We start from the raw sequence: 23,844 nt of genomic DNA, 5'->3' as shown, positions 1-23,844 counted from the left end.
GATTATAAATATATCTAGCATCAAAACAACTTAATATCATTTGTTTACTAATATCAAATTGATTGCTGAAACTAAATATTTGAGAGATCATGCATATGTATGATACATTATACGTTTAAAAAAGGTTACCGATATGATAAGCTGACAACTATGCTGTTACATCAGTGACAGCCGGATCAAGGATTTTTGAAGAAAATAAAGGGGGGTTGAAATTCTACAAAAGTAAAAATATACAAAAAAAGTTTGGACGTTTATCAGCTAAAATTACAAATAAATCGTAAAATTCATGAGATTTAAAAGAAAAACGTCAATGAAAAGGGGGGGGGGGGGGCGATCGCGCTCTACTTTCTATGATTTATCAGCCACACACTGATTTTTTTTTCTGTTTTAATGTTAAAAAATTATCAAATAAACGCTGCATTTCTCCCAGACTGAAAATATATTTCTAATTTTGTGATATCGATGAGCTGTATCAAAAACACCGAAATATAGCCCTTAAATGGCTAGTTTTAAATATTAAATAAAAGTAATGTCAATTGCAAACATGAATCTTTTAGATTTTACGAAAATATATATCTCCTACCTTTTCAATTATCTTAAGGATGGCAGCAGCCATTTCTTCTGAATTTTGTCACAATTCCCACAACACAAATCAATCACATGAAATCATCCCGAATTAAGTAGATAAATTTACAGTCTATTATAGAACGATTAATCGCCACTCGGCGAAGGTACCTTTAGATTGGCAATAAATACTTGTCACAAACTTCAATCAGTGCTGAGTGCTGAAGCAACGTAATAAAAAACGTTCATACAACTTTGATTTCTTGGGGTCGATGCATTCCGAAAATCACTGTCATTGTTTATCAGGCGAAATAGTTGATTGGGGAGATTTAATCTAATTTATAAAAAGAGGAAGTCGAACGTTGAACATCACAATACTAAATTACGTGGTCTTCAATTCGATGTCCTTACAAATCGATTTCCAAGCAAACTAATAATATCGTAATCTACATATACATAGAAATCACCAGAGAACAAGATATTCCTTGTCAAACAAACGTTTTATGACAAACTTATTCTCATGCTATACAAATATGTCATATTAAATAAAGGTCCGTCTCATTTGTTTCGAGCGGAATTGATCGGTCTTATTATCCAATATCCGTTAGCTATTCATTAAATGATTATTCCGTAAAATGATATTCAATGGTAGTAAAACTAATGAGAAATCTTAGCTTATGGCTTATTTCTCTGTTTTTCGTTTTAATTTGTTTCTAGCACTGCTGATTGAAATGATCAGTTCAGGTTTTCTCAGAAAATGCACATGAAAAGAACAGTCCACCTTTTGTAAACAGTACAACTGATTTTAATTAAAAGATGCCGTCTCTTTTTGTAATAATTATTCCTAGAATAAATGTCAGAAAAATCATATATTTGTAATTATTTCTTTCCTGATGTGTATATGAGTTCCCATAAATTTGTTGTTGCTCAATAGCAATCGATTTTTGTTCACTTGCCGATTTAAAAAAAGATGCACAAAATCTTCAATTACATTTGAAACCTTTCAGCAAATTGCACCACACCTGAAGTGAAGCATGAACAAATCTGCACTTTGTTTTCGAAGATAATTATTAATTGAAATTTGCTGTCGACATTAAATTTTCATAAGTCCTCTAAACACCTTTGCATGACGACAAATTGCACAATTACTTTTTTGTCTGTGTTTTCTTTGAACAAATAATTAGGTATAATTATTTCCATAAATATTTCCTACATTTAGATGCGTTGGTTAGATATTGTTATCATTATCAAACAAAGCAGTAAAATTAATTGCTTATTTTGCAAATCGAACAATTTACAATCAAGTTTTGAAAATTATTCAAGCGTTTTTATAACTGCTCTTCCTTTTAGATGTAAATTATGATGGATTTCATATCATAGCGGTGTCAGTTTCAGATTACTGTCATTTTCACAGGTAAAAGACATCGATAATTCAATAGAAGCATAGTTCCGTATTCGTCAAAGACACGTTTGATTAATTGCAGCTAGGAATCAAAAATAAGTTTGCTGATATACTTTCTTTAGTTAAAAACTGTTTTCAAAATTCACAGATGTATCTTCAATTAACCTCAGACCTGTTGTCGAAACTTACATCAATTCATGTTCAACGTCACTTTCAGAAAAATAATTTCAAATGTATATTGCAGTAAACCTCATTTGCATTTATTTCACTGTAATAAATCTCTAAACGATTGCAGATTTATCATTCGTTTCGTAACTTATTTTGATAAATATCCGTCAAAATATTCAGTATTTGAATACAACTGCCAATTTGCTGCCACAAGAGGAATACAGATTTAAATTTTTAGTTGTCGATACGGTAAACATACAAGATGTCCAACATTTTTATAATACCATTATATACAGGTGACTGCTATAGATCACCGATCAATTTCATACATCACATGTGCTACTTACAATATGGTACCTCGTCTCTTTGCTGATTAATTTATTCTTTGATTAATCGACCGTGATCCACATTTATGTTACGATTCGTTGATAATCTATCTGTATATGATTGTATCCTAAGTATCATTTAATGGTGTATTGAAACATTTGAAAATTTCAGTAAATATTAATGCTGTTCACTTAATATATCAAATACAATTACATTCGTGTTTACTAAATCCACGTAGCTGAATATTAATTATTCAGATGATAGAGACAAATCATATAAAATGTAAAATTAGAAATTTAACTATAACGATTCAATTATCAAAGTTAAAGAAAATCCACAACTGCCACCGAACAAAAACGATCCAGCCAGCTAGACGTTTAACAATTAAATTTTAAAGATGAAATAAACAGACAACATCTTTTCCATCCTCGAGTGAGCTTTATGCAATCATTTATGAACTTCGTATGTCAGATGATTAACTGAACCAAACATTGATAAATATATAAGAACTCTACATAAACAAAGAATCTCTTTGATAATTTGATTATTCTGGTGAATCAAAGGTTCAATTAGAGCACAACGGGGTGGTAATGTAGGCAGAATGCAAAGCACACATCCACTGAGTCGTTAATTTGTATGGCAAGTATTAAGCTTAATTACTTTGTATGTTTTCCCGATTTATTCGGTAAAAATGTCAATTTCATTACTGATATTTACATCATGGCTTGTAGCATTGAAAATTATCAACACTGAGGAAGAAAATTCAACCGTTGTAAATCGCTCAGCTAGTTATTTATTATGTGACGTTTGTAAATAGAAAGTATTTATACAGAGCTAACCTTCTATTGGTTTTTGTCAAATACTCTAGGGATTATGATATGCTGTTAAATGTTCATTTTGTAGCTTAAAGAAAACATATCTAATGTGCAAAGCTATGACCAGGAAATCACATGTTAAAGTTTCATATTTGGTTGTATTTTTTACGAATTATTTTGACACTTCCCACTGTTTAGTTCTAGATAAAGAATAAGGATGTCAATTTTGATTCTAAATATCCGATTAGAAGTAACATGCAACTTTTTAAAAGGAAAAGTCTGATATTGTACGATTTTTTCTTAGAAAAATGAAACCCAAGACACCCTGTTGACAAATGTCGTCTCCAGCTTTTCCGTTATATTATTAATTTTTCTGAACAAAACATATCACTTATATTTTACAAAAAAAATCCTTTTATCCCTATATACATTAGTGATATTTCAAATAACTCAACGTTGCTATCGTCATCAAAAGGTTATGAGATTCAAAAAGTGTTTCTAACTGACAAACTTTCAATTATTTGGATTTTTTTTCATGCAAGTACCGAAGTTCTTAACCAATTTCTTTAAAATGAAATGCAAGGTCATTAAGTTCCTTTAGATTCTTCATTATTTGCTAGAAAGCATGTTATGTTCTCATTCGCCTCTACATTTTGCGATGTACATTTCCTGAGCGAGGAAACATACATATTTTATTATCATTACTTACGCATCGATTTCACAGTTACTGTAATGTTTGTTTAATCCTTTGACTAACTAGGCAACTGTTACCTCGTTTTAAATAAAGAACAAATTACGAACGTAACAGGTGCTTCGTTTATATGGAAACCTTTCTGAATATTGATTATAATATTTTGTCATTTTTTTCTCCAACTTATATTGTCATAATTGTTGTATGTATATTAATATTGAAAAGTAATGATTATTTGTATAGTCATGGTATTGCGTAAATATACAATCATCATTGTTAATGTAATAAATTTACATTAAATAATAATCATTTTTCTATAAAGGATAATAATAGTTTTTTTTATCCTTTTATATAAAACTTGTTTATGTATAATCTGAATGTATATAAAGTGATGAACATCAGCGAACTTAATCTTATTTTATTTATTCTATAATACATTGAACAGATAAGAAGATATTATGGTCAAAGGAAAACAGAGCAGGAAGCCATAAAACAGACTGAAAACAAAGCTACACGGTTAAAAAAAAAGACAAAAAAAACCCCAAAAATCATTCAGCAATATAAAGAAACATTGTCATAAGAAAATGTGCCATAAGAGAAACGAATATCAACAAGTCCAATAGTCTGCTTCTCTGTCAATGTGTTGACAGGAATTATCATTTTTTGAATTTTAGATACAAAAAACCTAAGTTGTATTTGGCAAAGACTTTAGGAAGTTTGGGGGTTCATTGCTTTTCAACTTTATTTGACCATTAACTATGTCGGACATGAAAAGTTCGTTTTGATTGAGAATGGTAATTTAATGCATTACAAAATGTATTTTGATTTGAATTGTCATAGGCTATCTTTAATAATGCGGCGAATAGGGAAAGAAAAAGATACAAGTGGATGAAAAGAAGCTGACAAAACCAGTTCCTAGGGAAAGCATAATAAAAATAAAACATCATTTACATGAACATGAAATCCACATATCGGTAGTCGGGTGCGACATTGTGTAATGTTCGAAGTGAAATCGTCATTACAGATTCATTTCCGTTCAAAGCCATCAACTACTCATCCATAATCTTCATCATTGCCATTTGTTTCCTCACTTTATATATAGAACTGCATCCAATAATTGTGTTTTCTTTTTATACAATAATGTAAGCTATTTATAGATTGTAATTTTACGCCATCAATCAATTCATCCATTTTTCAATGAAATACAAAAATACAGACACAACAACATCATTAATTTATAAAGGTTACTGTCAGTTTGGCTAACAGTATTTGTCTAAAAAAAATAATACTCATATTCAAAATTAAGTCGTTTTCACGAAATACTAAAAAAAAAACCTTTCACCTGGTATCTTGGATGAGTTCTTACAAACGCTGGACCGATGCCACGACAATTTAACACGACGTCCCCCACCAAGTATTACCAACGCAGTAGTCCGCACATGACGTCCCCACAAGGTATCACCAACCCAGTAGTCCGCACATGACGTCCCCACAAGGTATCACCAACCAAGTAGTCAGCAATTGACGTCCCCACAAAGTATCGCCAACCCAGTAGTCAGCACTTTTGTATCGACATTGAATATCATTGGTTTCATACTTTTCTATAAATTAAGTACTATTAAAATGTTGAATTATTTTAAAAGCTTAATCTGTTATAACCGAAGCAAACATCCTCACAACACATATATTTTTATTTACCTGTGTACGTTACTTTATTTTTTTACATCTCAGGCCAACATTAAAACTATCTGTGTTTCCCCTCCCCTGACTGCGGTTGTCAGGGTATGGGTAGGTAGGTAAGGCTCAAGTCAAGACAAGTGGGATATTCCCTGTATTAAGTGTACACCCCAGTTTCTTGTGTTAAAACAGTATATACAGGGACCTCTTTTTTTCCTATTCATTTTATAATATGAAATCTACACAAGTGCACATTCTAAATGTGATAACAATGTTTAATGATAGCAAGTGTTTATTAGTTAAAAATCAAGCTTATTTCGAGTCTAATTTGATGCATAACTCACAACAAAATAATTCCTTTGTTCACCAATTCATATCTTGATCATAATTTATGAGATGACAAAAAATATGTTAATCACTTGGGAATTAAAATTTTTCAATAGACGTGAACATAATTCGATTATGTTCAGTTACACCTGGATCATGCAGCTTGGTCAATTGATTCCTAAATAAAAGATTTGTATGTTCTAGAAAAAACAAGTCTTCACTTATTCATGTTTTGTTGTTCCTAGAATACTTTTAGTATTTTCAAATTCAACTGATGTAATTATAACGCTAAAACGTGCCCTTTTGTAAATTTCATGCCATAAATCTTTTTTTATACATCAGAAATCAGGGAGGCTCCCTGAAAGCAGGGAATAGTACACGTATCCCACATTTCCTGACTTGTGCACAACCTGTTCAAAGACAAAGTAGTTGATTTCTAAGCACGATGTGGCAAGGCATTGTTCGTTTCCTTGATTCCGAATCATATAGACGCTTCAATGCAAAAATGCCTGGATTTAAAACGCATATTGACTACAGCACCGAAAGATATCACAAAAAAACCAACGCTCATTAACTACGGCATCGGAAAGATGTCACCAAAAACCAACATAGCAAAAAACTAATTCCTAGGTTGTCAGGTGTTCATTCTTTCCATTTTACACATACAGTAAAAAATCTAATTTAAAATGCTGTAATATGTTATCTTAATTTATTTAAATAGTGATAAAACTTCAAACAAAGAAACTTCTGTAACGCTTCTCTCGGTGCAATATTAGAAATTTCTGTGATTAAGATGTATTTTTATGTTGTTGCATTAGTTCAGAATTTAATTTTGTCCTGTATCTTTTTATAGCTATAATTCTATTATAAATTGACAGAATTACCAGTCAGCGAGGTTAATAATTAGAACATTCATCATGATTAGCGCTTAGTTACAAGGAAACTAATGGAATTACAATTGTTCTTTTCTAAAAACAAAACAGATACGGGTCCAATGCATCAAATGAACACAGAAATTAATTTGTCGACGAAACAATGAAGATTTGTAAACTATCAGAGATCACTCCATATTTGAACAAGACAATACAGTGCCTCGTTCAGAATTTGAGAAGACAAAATAAGTTGATTTGCATGTACTCATAAACTAATGTAACAAAAAATGTACAATCAATGAAAAAAAAAGTGATGAATGAAAGTAAAAAAATCTTGATGGTATTACATCAGGGTTCATTCTGTACCTTTTATTTTGTAGTATGATGAACTTTCATGAAGTAAGCCGTTATTCGGATAAAAAACCGCATAAGACCCTTATAGAGAAAGAACTGTCAACTTATATGGTTTCATACTAATACAGAAATAAAATAATAATATTTAGAAGTAATGGCAATATTTTCATGAATATGAATTTATTTTAAGTAAAATATTAATTATGTTGGTTTGTTTATCATATGATTATGTTTAAATTTAGTATAATTTTATCATATAGCTAGAATATTTACTGTATGTCGTAATAAATTTAAATTGAAAATTGAAACCGGATATTCGTGAAAGGGACAACAATCCGACCATACAGCACAAACAGTATAATGACCACCAATTGATCTTCAACGTAGCAAGAAATTTCATCCCCGGAAGTGGGCTTCATGTGGGTCCTTCCACCTTGTATAGTAGTACAGCGAAATGGACGTCACAACAAACCCATAAATGATATAATATATATAAAAAAACCACCAAACAACACAAGACTAAGAAGGGTTCTTGATTTGAAAGAGGCGCATAAATGAAGTGGGGTTAAACATGTTTTGTGAGATTTCATTCCTCACCCTAATCCACTAGCCAATATGGCATGATTCAATTCAGTTTAAAAGAAGATACTTGTTTTTGCGTAATTAGAGGACATACAATCAATCACAAGAATGTATGGAAAATATGAACGCATCATGAACAAAACAGTGCACATCGACGGGAGAAATCTGCAAAATATATCTAAAATTATATTAAAAATCAATTTCACTACAGATCAAACATACGCTCCAAATGCTAGCAATCACCGAAACATTCACGATTGTCAAAGACAAACTGTTTAATAGAACTTTAATAACAATTTTATCAAAACCATGGAATTATGGTACAAACATAACAGAATATGGAGATTATGTGTAACGAACGAAAAGTTTGGAAAGAGATCAAGTTAAACTTGGAAAAACAAAATCGACGCAATTCAACAACTTTGGTTAATCCCCAGATACGCAGCGTGAATTCAATTACGTAAGTTTTAAAAGATAAAATCAAACATGTTGAGAGTTCAATACATTACGACAACCATGGTATAGTCATCATAAAAAATCAGCGGCATTGCAGGACATCGAATATTTAAATTCGTTTAAATAAAACACCGGACAATATATTTGAAACGTAATAAAAATTTTCAAAGGAAGCTGCTGTATCACTTATTCAGTGCTTCATATTGCTAATATTATGTATTCACCATGATGCTATAAACAATATGATTTCATTTATTTAGATACTATTCATTTCTTAAAAATTTTACATTGTAAAATGATATTTGAAATTTAAAAAAAGACATGTAAGAGGTAGCTAGCTGCATAGTTTAGTTTTGGAGGTGCTATCAAACAGTAATTACAACAATCTACGTACTTATAACATTCTATGAAAGTAAAGATATGTTTAGCAAATGTTTAAGATGTGCCAATGCACACAACCTAAGAAAACAGTTATTAAACAAAGTTTTCGCAAATTATTCTTACTAAAAGATCTGAACATCTTATAATTTAAAACAAAAGATCCATGGTCCATTGTAATTTATTTTTAAAACGTCTTTTCTGAATTTTTGCGAATAGTCGAGAGCCGATACACAGATTTTTTTCCTATTTTTGCATCGAAAACATATCTGCTGCTTATATGCATGTTAAATCAAGGAAAACATTCCTTTATGTCATCCTGAGGCAAACCAAACACAAGAATAAATGTCTTCCATTAATTTGCATTTCAATTGTGCATTTTTGATGTTTAATATGTATTATTCCCATTACATAATGTTTCGTCTTTTTGTAATATATACCAATGTTCAAAAAGTTTTCTATTCTAGAAGAATTTCAAATTCATACTGACAAAAATACTATAAAATAGTCAAATAAATGCAAGTTTTATATTGACGATGCAAAACGCAAGGCCAATTCCAAAGTTACCAGAAAGCTCAATAATTTTAAAGATTAGTGTCTTGTTCTAAACCTCTTAACAAAGACAAGATGTTACAATGATTAATGATCAAGATCACTTCACTAACGATTTTACATCAAAACTATACAACGTATAATAACAAACCGATTACGGTCAAATCGTTTTCCGAATATAAATGCTCTGCCGTTAGGCTTGACTGCATAATTTGTTTCAAGGGTCGAAGGAAATTATATAAATGACAATATATTTATATCAAGATCTTTGAGATGTTTGGTTTTAATGGATCTGGCAATAAAAGAGTTCGCATATGGCATAGAAAACTGATTGGTAAAGATGTGATCAGCAATGCAGCAAAACGATGACAAATTGCCGGGAAAGAACAAGGGAAATCAAATTATTATAAAATGTCGTCTAAGGAAAATTTGATTTTGCATCGACATGAAAGTATTAATCATAAAAAGCCGATAGTTTGAAATTAAGTTGACGAACATCCAGCGGTCAAAATATCTCACATAAACGCGAAAAAACAATCTTTCCTGTCCAATAGTGATAATGGTAAGTTTATTTGAAAAGTCAGTGGGTATCAAAGAATTTTGTTTAAAGACAGGAATGCTTCGTGTGCTTTGAACAGATGGGCGAAGTTTAAAACCGGCATATATTACGATGATGTAAAGCGGGCGGACTGTGAAAAAGTGTTTTATATGTTAGCAACGTCTTCCCATTGTTTCCAACGTAAATTACTCCAGTTTATTTAAATACAATAGAGATAAGGAGACATCAGTGTTTCTGTTGTTTCGTTGTTTCCTCTTATAGTTGATGTGTTTACCTCAGTTTTAGTTTAAACCCGGAGTTTTTTTCTCTCAATCAATTTATGACTTTCGAATAGCGGTATAGCGGTATACTACTGTAGCCTTTATTAATAAAAAACATTTATGCTTGTTTCTGAATTTTATTTATTAGAATTATATACTATGTTATGATTTATTTGAATAAAATTTTTAAAAGATTGAACACATGTCGTAATTGTGCACACACTATTATGGGGTTGTTTTAGGAAGTTTACACACTTGAAAACTTAAAAAGATAGTACCACTTTTGTTTAAATGACTGAATTCCCCATACAGGAAAGCTCTGTATGGGGAATTCAGTCATTTAAACAAAAGTGGTACTATCTTTTTAAGTTTTCAAGTGTGTAAACTTCCTAAAACAACCCCATAATAGTGTGTGCACAATTACAACATGTGTTCAATCTTTTAAAAATTTTATTCAAATAAATCATAACATAGTATATAATTCTCTATCGTTGCTAACATATAAAACACTTTTTCACGGTCCGCCCGCTCTACATCATCGTAATATATTCCGGTTTTAAACTTCGCTATAGAACCAGGTTTAATCCACCATTTTCTACATTTGAAAATGCCTGTACCAAGTCAGGAATATGACAGTTCTTGTCCATTCGTTTTTGATGCGTTTTGTTTGATTTTGCCATGTGATTATGGACTTTCCCAATTGATCTTCCTCTAAGTTCAGTATTTTTGTGATTTTACTTTTTACATGTTTAGAAGATTTAACTTGTTCTGTAATACAGTATTGAACCCTGATATAATTCAATGAATCAGACTTTCGAATAATAAAAGTTTTAGCGTTACAAATCGAAAATTAAAAGAAATTTATGATATCAAGTAATTTAATATTAATTGAAATGCGTTGAAATGTTTACGTATTGCTCTTTTAAAGTTATTTATAGCATCATAAATATGAAATACGGAGACCAGTATAATAAGGATTTGTCATGTAATCCGTGAATTTATGTTTTTCTTGGAACAAATAATGCGAAAAGGATATCAGACGTTGGAATTTTGAATAATAATAACAGAATTTGTTTGATTTCTATTAATTAGACACTGGAACTGATTTGAGAGGATTACGTTAGAAATTAAAATGCACAAATCCAAAGTCCTCAGAAGATTATAATTCTTGTCATTTTATCTCGCAATTTCTCACAATTATGTGGAATTATTAATTTCAGAGTGATAATGTTGTTTAGAATGTCTCATTAGGAAATTTGTTTCTCCCCCTAAAAACGATTTTTCTTTGTAAATTTATAATCATGGACTGAAAAAGTATCAAATGACAACAAAAACAAGGAATGTTGTCTTCTAAGGCAAACTATTGTTACAGTCAACGCTGATTTTGAAGTAATGAATATTCAAAATTTTAATACTAGTTTGCCTGTAACGAGGAATCACCTCTGTAATATGTATTAATTAACTTAGAATCACATAAATGTTAAGTAAGGGCAGAAAGTATGTGTTCAAATATAGGTATGTTGCTTTGTGGTGTGAAATTTATTATCTATCGTTATGTGAAAACTTTTTTTGTCTATTATATTAAGGCCAGTTGTCAATAAGTTTATTTCCCAATGGACTATTTTCATATTACCGACTCATGTCTCCCGGTATATAATTTTTAAAACTAAGTATATAGCAAAATATATACAGTTATTTCCCCCAAATTGCACATATTTTAAGCTTGTTTCTACTTCTTTATTTTGCTCTTGTGTATAGCAAAAAATATACCGTTATTTTACCCCGAATTGCATATATTTTAAGAATTTTTTTACTTCTTTCATTTGCTCTTACTTTACCGATTACCAGAATATTCTACTACAGAGGATGTAACCAGTCAAAAAATTATTTCGACCGGAGTCAAAAGAAGGTTTTTTGGAAATGGCCTATAATAGACAGTGTTTTCAATAGAAAAATTAAAGGAAATTACCAACTGGGTAGTACAAAATGTAACATTGACGTAATGTGTTTGATCTAACAATTATTTAATTTTGGATGTTACACGTTGCTATCAGCTCAAAGACACGTTTTTGCCATGTGACCGTGACGTCATCAACGCTTTTCATGATTTACTCCTTATTGATTGGACTTAAAATTAAATAATGAGGAAAGACTGTTATAGGTTTTCTATCTATTCAGAATGACCTAAAAAATGAGGTGCGCAGTTTGAAAAAACCCAGCACTAATTGGGTTATTTAGTGTGCACCACATTTTGATGACACAAGTGCATTAAACATTTGTGGTAGAATTTTCTTTGTTAAATAAATGTTCCGTTGGATAATACATAGCATTAGTCAGGCTTATGCAGAAGTATAACGTTCCTGTTGTTCTTAAAAGTTATCAAAGGTACCAGGATTGTAACTTATAACGCAAGACGTCTACATAAGACTCATCAGTGATGTTCAGATCAAAATAGTTAAAAGCCAAAAAAGTACAAAGTTGAAGAGCATTGAGGACCCGAAATTTCCCAAAATTGTGCCAAACAAGTTTAAGGTAATCTATGCCTGGAATAAGAAAATCCTTAGTTTTTCGAAGAATTCAAAGTTTTGTAAATAGGAAATTCATAAAAATGACCAAATAATTGATATGCATGTCAACACTGAAGTGTTGACTACTCGGCTGGTGATACCATCGGGGACGACACGTCCACCAGCAGTGGCATCGACCCATTGATGTTAATAGTTATCAAAGGTACCAGGATTATAATTTAATACTCCAGAGTTGTAATGAAGTTCTTCTTTTTTTTTAAACATAGTTAGCTATCATAACAGCTATATATTCTCTTACATAATCCTCGGAAGTTGTTTTTAGAATAACATATGTATAATTTCGTTTAAATTGTAAAACAATATACCTTAACCTCCCAGTAAAAATATAGAGGTATAATTGCAACAAAATGATGCTTGGTTGATTATAACTATAAAACAAATGCTGGTTGAAGAAAAAAAAACAAAATGCTGCTATATTGTTCATCAGGCACTGTCAAAACAATTTTTGAACTGCAACATAACATTTAAACATTGCATGCAACACTGAATGTTTTAATTACATCATTTGTCAGGAATTTAAAAAGCTCTGTACAATTTAAGAAAAAGCTTTTAAGTTTAACAACATAACATCCGTTTACGATTGATCATACGAATTTTGCATGTGCCAACTTTAAATTGTATTATGCACTAACTTGCGAAGGGGGAATGCAATTTTTATTCTGGCTTCCACATGGAGTCAATATGTATGTCGTATCCTATATACTGAATACATTCTTGAACCATATTGTATATTTTCATATTATACTTTATTTTCAGCGTAGTTTTGTTAAAGATTACACAGGTAAAATTACAACGCCTGTTTCACGTACGTAAAACGTATCGTTTGTATCCACGGATGGATAATAAACGTAGAAAGGCGGATTACATGGTAAATCGTTCGATATAATGGGAAAGAAAATTAAAGGCATGAATTGAATATCATGGTTCCACCGTGAAACTTATAGGTTGACTATTTAACATTAACTAAATTATTTTTATCATAAGGTTCTTTTCTGTTCCAAAGGCGTTTTAACGTTCATGAGGCACACATCTAATGCCAGTAAAACGTCCATTACAAAGTATCGTAATGTTGTAAAATGTATGTTTTTCGTGCACACAATGTCGAATTATATACGTATGTTGTCAACGCATGGTACCCAACGTCCATTTTACAGATGTTAAGATCGAACATCATATTAAACATACGTTGTTATTTATCCTGTTTTGTATCCAGTTTTATAGACGTCCATCTTTTCCTTGTTTTTTTGTTAAATTGATAACTAGAGGCCCTAAAGAGCCTGTGTCGCTCACCTTGGCCTTGTGCAGTTTAAACAATGGACACGGATAAATTCATGACATAATTGTGTTTTGGTGATAGTGATGTTTTTGTAGATCTTACTTTACTGAACATTCTTGTTACTACAATTATCTCTATCTATAATGAACTTGGCCCAGTAATAACAGTGGAAAATATTTTCTAAAAATTTACAAAAAATTTATGAAAAATGTTAAAAATTAGTTATAAAGGGCAATAACTCCTTAAGGGGTCAATTGACTTTTTTGGTCATGCAAACTTATTTGTAGATCTTATTTTGCTGAACGTTATTGCTGTATACAGTTTATCTCTATCTATAATAATATTCAAGATAATAACAAACTAGAGGCTCTAAAGAGCCTGTGTCGCTCACCTTGGTCTATGTGAATATTAAACAAAGGAAGCAGATGGATTCATGACAAAATTGTGTTTTGGTGATGGTGATGTGTTTGTACATCTTAATTTACTAAACAGTCTTGCTGCTTACAATTATCTCTATCTTTAATGAACTTGGCCCAGTAGTTTAAGTGGAAAATGTTAATAAAAATTTACAAATTTTATGAAAATTGTTAAAAATTGACTATAAAGGACAATAACTCCTTAGGGGGTCAATTGACCATTTCGGTCATTTTGACTTATTTGTAAATCTTACTTTGCTGAACATTATTGCTGTTTACAGTTTATCTCTATCTATAATAATATTCAAGATAATAACCAAAATAAGAAAAATTTCCTTAAAATTACCGATTCAGGGGCAGCAACCCAACAACAGGTTGTCTGATTCATCTGAAAATTTCAGGGCAGATAGATCTTGACCTGATAAACAATTTTACCCATGTCAGATTTGCTCTAAATGCTTTGGTTTTTGAGTTATAAGCCAAAAACTGCATTTTACCCCTATGTTCTATTTTTAGCTGTGGCGGCCATCTTGGTTGGTTGGCCAGGTCACCGGACACATTTTTTAAACTAGATACCCCAATGATGATTGTGGCCAAGTTTGGTTTAATTTGGCCCAGTTGTTTCAGAGGAGAAGAGTTTTGTAAAAGTTAACAACGACGACGAACGGCGGACGACGACGGACGACGGACGACGGACGCAAAGTGATGGGAAAAGCTCACTTGGCCCTTTGGGCCAGGTGAGCTAAAAAGTAACAAGAAATTTATCTACGATCAAACAGGTTTATTCATATTCCGATGGAAATCTCTAGCATTCAACAGGAAAATAAGCAAATCGAAAAGAATTAAGATTTATTCAAATACCGATTAGAATGTTAAAATGCCAACAGGAATAAACCATATCAAACAAAAATATTCATTTACCAATGAAAATAACTATAATCCCATACGCATATTCAAAATATAATAAGATTGGTTGATATTCCTATGGGAAAATCTAAAATCCCACAGGAAAATACAAAATCTAACAGAATATCTTCATATTCCGATGGGAAAATAAAAAAATCCCAAAAGAAATATACACTATAGAATAGAAAATATTCATATTCCAAAGGAAATCTGTAATCTCTCATAGCATATACATAATCTTACAGAATTTATTTATATTTAAATTAGAATTTCAAACTCTCACAAGAGTATTATAAAATCTTACAGGATTTAATCATATTGCAATAGGAATTTAAAAATCTTACAGGCTACACAAAATAGAACGCGCGCTTTGTGAGCCCAAACCTGATTCCGCGCCTATGCTGGTGGTTTACAACCGAACCTACAACTTGCTTAGTAGCCATAATTCACTGAGATTTAGATGATTCATACAAAATGTGTTTGAAAAGTTGATGAAACCCGTTATTATATGAAGGTTGTCCTTATCCTTGGTCAAGGTTACGTTTTTTTTTGGTTTTAGTGGAGATAATAAAAACTGTATGTACATATGAACTCTAAATGTTTTTATTTCTAGCGTATCTTGAAAACAACCTTTTATAAATTCGTGCGTCCGAATCACATTTATGTCTTAGACTTTATAGAACATCAAATCAAAAGATGTGCAAGTTAGAATAGCATAAACACGCAGAAACGTTAGGAACCAAAAGAGCAATAAGGACCTAAGAACAAAGGCATTCAAAAAGGCAATACCACACTACCTTCATTATATTCAAAAGTTGTCACGTAAACATATTTTTCGCAGTTTTAATCGAAGACTGTTCTATCTTCTTCACTTCCCCCCGACAAAAGAGGAGAAAACGTGTAAAGTATGGGCATCCGGTGCTCTCCAATACATTTGCATTAAACGCGAATGCTCGAATTTAAACTACGAAGACCAAAGGTTTTTAATTTACTTGCACATGTAAACATATATAAGTCAGTTTTAATATGTCCGTTGTGCCAACATAAGTCTTGTAACTTTGCGATCATGTTTTTACATAAAATTAAATAGAAGAGGTTGACAAGAAAAGAACAGTGTTTTTGTCCTTTGCTTAATAAATAAATTATAAATAATAGATAAGCTTTATTTACAATCGGTATAGTATACACACAAGGAGGTAACATTAGCTCTATTGAAAACTACAGAATTCTTATTTCATGCCAATGCTGATGGTATTGTGTTTCATGCTACGTAAGTGATTAACGTTAGCAGATACCTTACACCTGTGAGATATTACAGGTGTGTTTATTTTGTGTTCATTTCAAGGATTGATTTCTACTTCAAACATATTTCAGAATAAGAGGTTTGAATAATAAACAATATTGAAAGACGCTGATGGATAGGAGCTTCACTGATTATGTCGGTTTTAATGTTAAATGTTATCGATGATGGATAAAAGACAGATAACGGAAGTCATGTTAATTAAGAAGAAAATCAAGATTCTATCTCTTTGTAAAAACCCAGACTACAATTAATTAGTTGGTTTACAAAAGAATAACGATTTATTAATGCATTGATGTACACAAAGACATTTTAAAACATCATATAGCTATTCAGTGCAATTGACAGGAATCAATAAATTAGTTTGTGTAAATTTCGTACATGGGATTCAAACTGTTTTAAAATAGACAGTATATGTATACCCATTGGAAGTCATTCCTGACATATATACGTTAAAATGTGTAATTTAAACAACGGTTATATAATATGGTCAGTTGAAACAACCAACAACAAAGTCACATATTGTCCTAGTAAAATTTAAAAGATAGTCTATGTAAAGAAAATATATAATAATAAATCAAATTTTTAAAAACAAATTATTCTAAAACTCAAGAAGATGCTACTATCCATCTTTTTGTTAGTGACATTATAAAGCATGGGGTCACAGTTACTACATCTTACATTTATTTTATTTATTATATTTGATTCATTGATTCTTTTGTTGTTTTTTTTTTTATTTTTATTATTATTTTTTTTTTTATCAATAATGCATATAAATTTGATTTATTTCAATATCGAAACTATATGTACATGTTTATTAGCGGAACATTATTTTGCATTTTTCCCCCCAACAGCGATCGAAGAAAGATAACTCTATTTTTTTAATCTTCAGAAAACAACGTTTTGTTCAAATTTTACAAAATACAACACGTAAAAATGACAATAAACTAAAGTAACTAATTCTTAAAATATGGATCTACATTAAAATATGATACAGACTAAATGTTGGTCTTGAATATACACATGACAATTTGGCGGGGTTGACTTTAGAATTTTATATTGATAAGTGAGAGGACAATATAATGAGATTGAATGATTGATTGGTATATGACGCAAATTTCAGCTATTTTACTTTTTCATGGCAGTCAGCTTTTACTGGTGGAAGAAACCGAAGCGTCAGAAGAGAACAACCGAGCGTAAACAGTGCAGAATAAAGATTAAAAAAAAAAAAAAAAAAAAAAAAAAGCGGTAGAGAGAATACTTGGAAAAAATAAAGATTCCCAAGTGATCTCAATCGTCAAACCCTCTATTCCATAAAAAAGGACTAGTCACGAAACTAAAGGCAATTAAAACGAATAAAACAAGATTTGAATGTTATAATGTCATCGTCGCTTCAAACGTGGGATAAGGGAAGTAACTGCAATTAATTCTGTCATCTTAAATTGATTTCACCACATCTAGATCTATACAATTACAGTGATTAGATGCGAAAAAACAGTAGTTGGGAACTGTCAATATATAATTTACAGACAAACAAAGTAATTATGGACAATTACAGTTTAGAATGACTGATGTTTATAACAAAAAAATGTGTGGGTACCATAAGAACGTATAATTTTATTGACAATTGGTCGTAAATCAACAAAGAACAGAATAATTTTTTATATTAATGCGAATAAATGATTAAGGTATACTTAAGTGTATGGAAAAATCAAGTTGGTTTCCTTTTTAATTGTAAAAATGCCTTTCTATATCGACCTTTTTATTCAATTCAGTTGCTTCGATAATAATAGGTCGACCTCGTATTTTGTTTTTATTTTTAATTGTCACACGACAGGTGATGCATGTATAACATAAGCCACTGACCCTTTGGCTCCTTTATATAAACTCATCATAGATATCAGGAATGAAATTTTGTATGGGAGCCAGACGCGCATTTCGTCTACAAAAGACTCATCAGTAACACTCGATACTAAATAAATTACGAAGTTGAAGATCATTGAGGACAAAAATTCCAAAAAAGTTTTGCCAAATACAGCTTATGTAATCTGTTAGTATTACTGAGCTAGAAAAGCCTTAGTATTTCCAAAAATATAACAGTTTTTGTAAACATTTAATTTATAATTATGACCATATCAATGATAATTCATGTCAACACAAAGGTACTAACTAGTGCTACGCTCGAGAAATTCAAACACCACAATCAGTGGTATCGACCAAGTGTTTATAAGATGTCCTCATTTTTGTGTATCCTGATTTTTCAGGGCACTCCATCATTAACCAAGATGAACAGCTGGACCAAAGACGACGCACAGCACCGACTGCTCATGGAATATCCAACTATTTTATAGCAACCTGGAACGCAGAAAAAAAAAATGTATATCTGGAAGTTTTAATGCTTATCTGATAGTAGCGTGTATATTAGACTCAAGGGGCATCATTTGGAATTGAATTATCTTCTTAAGTGGGGAAGAATTGATGGGAAAGTTTCCTTTCCTTTAAGTAACTAAATGTATAATACGATGCTTATCATGGAAATCTGAAACATTCATTTTTGACCTTGGATAATTTTTCAAAATTCGCCAATTCAACATTAAACTTAACGAAGAATGCCTATTTAAATGTGGAGAGTTTCCTAATTCGTTCCTTCGATCTTGCAAGTTTTTACTTGTTCAAACATCTTTAGAGGCATCTAGTTTGAAAGCTGGTTCTTTTCGAAAACTTATTTACTAATTATATCAGCATCCCTGCGGAACAATTTTTCTTTATTTACGTTATAAGTAAAAATAATATATATATAAATGTTTAATCCCTTTGTTTTCTTAGATGGTAAGCTGAGGTTTATATACATCATGATGTAATACAATGTAACTAAACAAAACTAGTCTTTCAAAATGAAAGCATGTTTTCGAGATAGGTAATTAAATTCTAGTTTTCTTTCTCAAATTATTGTGTGATTCTAAAAATCAAAACATCATACTTATACGAGGTAATAAAAGCTGTTGGAAGCTCAATAATAGTATTTTTTTTACTGAAAATATGAAATTGAAAAACTATATTTTTATCTTTGAGAATGATAAGGAAACTGTTTTTAAAAATTGTTTCCGCAAGTTTCCAATATAATACTCATCAGCTGTTCAATTGATTTCAAGTGGGGAAATTAAGTTTTATTTTCAATATATTAATACACTTTTATATGGTTGTGTATGAAAGAGGTATCAATATGTGATGATAAATTATATATATTACGTTTCATTGAGCTTACTTTATAAAAAGTAAAATAATAAAAATACCAAACTCCAAAGACAACACAAAACGGAAAGTCTTTTATCAAATGGCAAATTCAAAAGCTCAAAAAAAAATGTGGATTAGAACAATCAATACCGACATGTTTAAAAAGGTTTTTGGTTTAGTCAGAGGTTCACCATGAACTATTTGGTTTCGCGTTGATAAAGATGCTTTCCTAGATTTCAGTTTTGGAGGAATAAACCTTATAAGATATGCCCAAATAATAACACATCATTCTGGAAAGGCGCATTTGCTGTGTAAACTTAAGCATGTACATTTAGGCCGCCCTTGAGATAAGGGCATCAGGAGCATGTATATAAAGGACTACCACACTCAATATATGTCGCATGTTACGGAAGAGACTTAAATCAGTGATTTTTTTTTTAATTGTTTTGCTTTATGATAAAGCTTATTCATAAAGCATATAATAAAGCGTATCTTATAAATAATTCACACATAAACATTACCAACTCAAATATATGTGTAAAAATTAAATTGTTTTATGAAGAAATAAATATGCCCTTATCTCTACACATACTTAAATGAACTTATAGTTTAAACTTCCCAGGTCCATCTGAATTTTGCTAAAATATTAACAAATGATTTTGTAATATTTTGTTTTTAAACCACCTTATAAGGGCCCTCACGAACTTCCTGCTTGAATGTGAAAGTTTTAATTTTACTTGCATATTTACATGCATTTACACCAACTACATGCGCATGCTTTGAAATTGATCAAAGGGTGTATTGATATTTTTTTGTAAATTAAGTTGTTTTTATCAATTCCCCCATGCATTACACAATATATGCAACAGCTGAATACATTATAAAATTGCAAACAATGAAATATAGATTAAATTCTAATAAGAACGTGTATTGATATATGTCTGTCAATACTAAGGCATAGCGAAATGATTTCATGTTTCAAAAGCTTGGTTAATAAGTTTGTCAAGAAATTGCAAATTAAAAAAGAGTGACACTACACCATATTTATTTTTAGTTTGAGGAAAATAAATGTTATAACATGTTTTATAAGATTGGATAAGAGATTTGAAATCAATATTTACATGCTATTACATCGTATAAGAATTGGATGGAGATAACCCAAAGCATAATTGTAAACGAAACTAAGCATGGATCGAACAAATAAAACACTACGCTTAAAACTTTAAAGCATCAGGGCCCGAGTGGTCAAACTAGTTCAATTATAGTATGTCTTAATCAGGACTGCTCTGATTTATCCAATGCTGAAGGGCGCACTGTGAGTTACAGTTTCTCCTATCTGCGTCATTTAAACTCTAGTGGAAGAGGTTGTCAAACTGCTAATCATAACACATATTTTTTATACTGGTCGTTTGTATAAACAAATGAATGAAAGAACCTCATTCTCGGACTATAATACTTATATAATATATAGACCCTGAAAGAATACACAAATGAATGAATCAATTATTATACTACTCAATCATTACTTGAATTTTTACATACATAGTATGTATTTACCGTAGCCAGAGGAGGATTTAATGGGACTGAGGGCTAGACCCCTTCCTTATGGAGTTACTTTATGATAAATGCATATATTCTGCAAAGTGGTCACACCATTTTTAAATCTTTGATCCGCACTTGGTTGCACGGATCATTATTGACTATTTTGTATTTAAGATTTGTAGTCTGGTAACTTTGATAACTATTTACACACTGTTTGGCTTTCTAACTATTTTGATTTGAGAGTCAATGATAATTCTTATGTCGACGAAACGCTCGTATGGCGTATTAAATTATAAGCCTGGTACCTTTGATAACAATTTATACCACTGGGTTGATGCCACTGCTGGTGCACGTTTGATTCCCGGGGGTATCACCAGCCAAGTAGTTAGCACTTCGGAGTTGACATGAATATCAATTATATGGTAATTTCTTTGTAAACTTAACTTACTGTTTGCATTTAAATAACAAATATTCGAACTACTAAGGATTTACTTATCCCTGGCATAGATAACCGTAGCTGTATTTGGCGCAATGTTTTGGAGTTTTGGGTCATCAATGCTCTTCAACTTTGTACTTGTTTGGCTTTCTAACTTTTTTTATCTGAGCGTCACTCATGAGTCTTATGTAGACAAAACGCTTGCTGGCGTTTTAAATTTTAACCCTGGTAAAATTTATAACTATAGTCCCTTGTATACTGACATTAAAACGAACGGAAAACATATATTGTTAATTGATGCCTAATCTCGTAGCTATTTCATTGTAATTTGAACACTGCGTGACAGCTGGTAGCTGATGAATATCAAGACAAATTGAGCGGTGATATCAAATAGCATCTAATGTCAATTTCAGAATCAATTTCATCGTAGAATAATGAGACAATGCCTACCCGTTGAGTATGGAAAAACCGCACGTCAGGGGTGTACTATGACAACTATGTAGACCATGGGTATTAAGAAAAGAAAATGGAGGTAGTTGGGTATAAAGATCCGTGAAATCAGAGAAAGGTCTCCTTACACGTGCGCAATACGAAATTATAATTCAATAACACGTTGACTTCATACAATGTGAGATGTTAATGATGAAGATTTCGTTAAAAGAGGAAAGAAAAGAACACTTATTCAATAGTTCAACAAATGAAACAGAAAGATTAAAAAAATGTATATTTCCGGTTTTACTAATGTAATCTTATTGAATAACTACAAGGAAAATGTTTGTGCAAATCGTTACAGGATTTTAAAACTAAACTAAAATCCTTTTTATTTCTTACGTACATGCAGGGGCAATAGTTACCAGTATTATAATTATGTACGCCAGACGCGCGATTCGTCTACATAAGACATATACAAGTTATTGTTTTGAAATAAAACCAGAAACGTTCATTCGTTTTGTTAAGCAGCAACCTTTTTTTAAAACATATTAACAGAATAAGAATTTTCAGATGTATAATCACAAAGGTTGTCATGGTGTGATGTTATGCTATTGTTTCAGAAAAAGAGAGAAGGTTTGGATCCATTAAAACGTTTAATCCCGCTGTAAATGTTTGCACAAGTCCTAAGTTAGGAATCTGATGTACAGTAGTTGTCGTTTATTTATGTAATTTATACGTGTTTCTCGTTTCTCGTTTTTTTTTTATATAGGTTAGACCATTGGTTTTTCCGTTTGAATGGTTTTACACTAGTAATTTTGGGACCCTTTATAGCTTTTTGTTCGGTATGAGCCAAGGCTCCGTGTTGATAGCCGTACATTGACCTATAATGGTTTACCTTTTTTTTTAAAATTGTTATTTGGATGGAGAGTTGTCTCATTGGCACTCACACCACATCTTCCAATATCTATATGAGACAAATTCTAGGGTTTAAATCTTTTGACGTATATTTTTCTCCCTAACTTCAGTCACATGCCTTTTTCGGTTCCGTTGGTTGATTTTAACAGTTTTTACGGACTTCCCTTTTTTACCTAAGAGTTCTTTATTTTTGCAATACTTTTTGTAGTAAAGATTTTAATTCAAGTTACACACGTACTTTTCAAAACACTATTCCATAGCAAATAGAAAGTTTATATTTTTATGCTCTAAAAGTGCATTTATTTTATAACTTTTGCAATCATATAAAATTATCTATGCAAAGAATGAAAATGAAAAAGCAAAATATTTTTTTCTCATAAAATCAACCTTTGAAGTCATTATCAGCGCCAACAGAATTATTAATATTGCGATAGCAACCATTAATTTTTTATGAAAACACATTTAAAGTTTATTTTAAGTTCAATTCAAATTTCTAACCTAATTAAAGTTATTTAACAATGAAAATGGCTCGCATGAAAGGTTTTTGTCTATTCACCTGCGGAGTTGCGAGACAGGAAGTACTAGTAATAACCGAGTAAATGCAAAAAGAATGAATGAAAATGTGTGTCATTACACAAACTGCTGAACCACAAGGTTTTATTTCTTCTTCATATAATGGTTTTACGCTTTTATATAAAAAATGTTAAAAAAATATTTTATTTTATCATGAAATTCAGTAATGTGTATCGTGTATGCATAAAAAAAATACCCTTTCATTCAGGAACCTATATATTGTTCCCAGTTTCATCTAACTC

General features: G+C 31.0%; 1 protein-coding gene across 3 annotated transcripts in view; it reads right to left on the bottom strand.

Annotated features, from left to right (window-relative positions):
• LOC143056928 (uncharacterized) overlaps positions 1-23,844 on the bottom strand; it is a 135,991-nt gene that overhangs the window by 91,313 nt on the left and 20,834 nt on the right. The window contains exon 1 of one of the 3 annotated variants that reach the window (XM_076230134.1): positions 584-1,077. The exons of the other annotated variants lie outside the window; for them this stretch is intronic. Coding sequence (XP_076086249.1) covers positions 584-616 — 33 coding nt within the window. The 5' untranslated portion in view covers positions 617-1,077. Of the gene's footprint in view, positions 1-583; positions 1,078-23,844 lie in introns of those variants that run through there. 3 annotated transcript variants of the gene reach the window in all.

The sequence above is a fragment of the Mytilus galloprovincialis genome, chromosome 13 (assembly GCF_965363235.1).
Source record: "Mytilus galloprovincialis chromosome 13, xbMytGall1.hap1.1, whole genome shotgun sequence".
Taxonomy (NCBI): Eukaryota; Metazoa; Mollusca; class Bivalvia; order Mytilida; family Mytilidae; genus Mytilus; species Mytilus galloprovincialis.
Note: the sequence above shows the minus strand (reverse complement) of the source record. Positions and strands in the feature narration are given on the sequence as shown.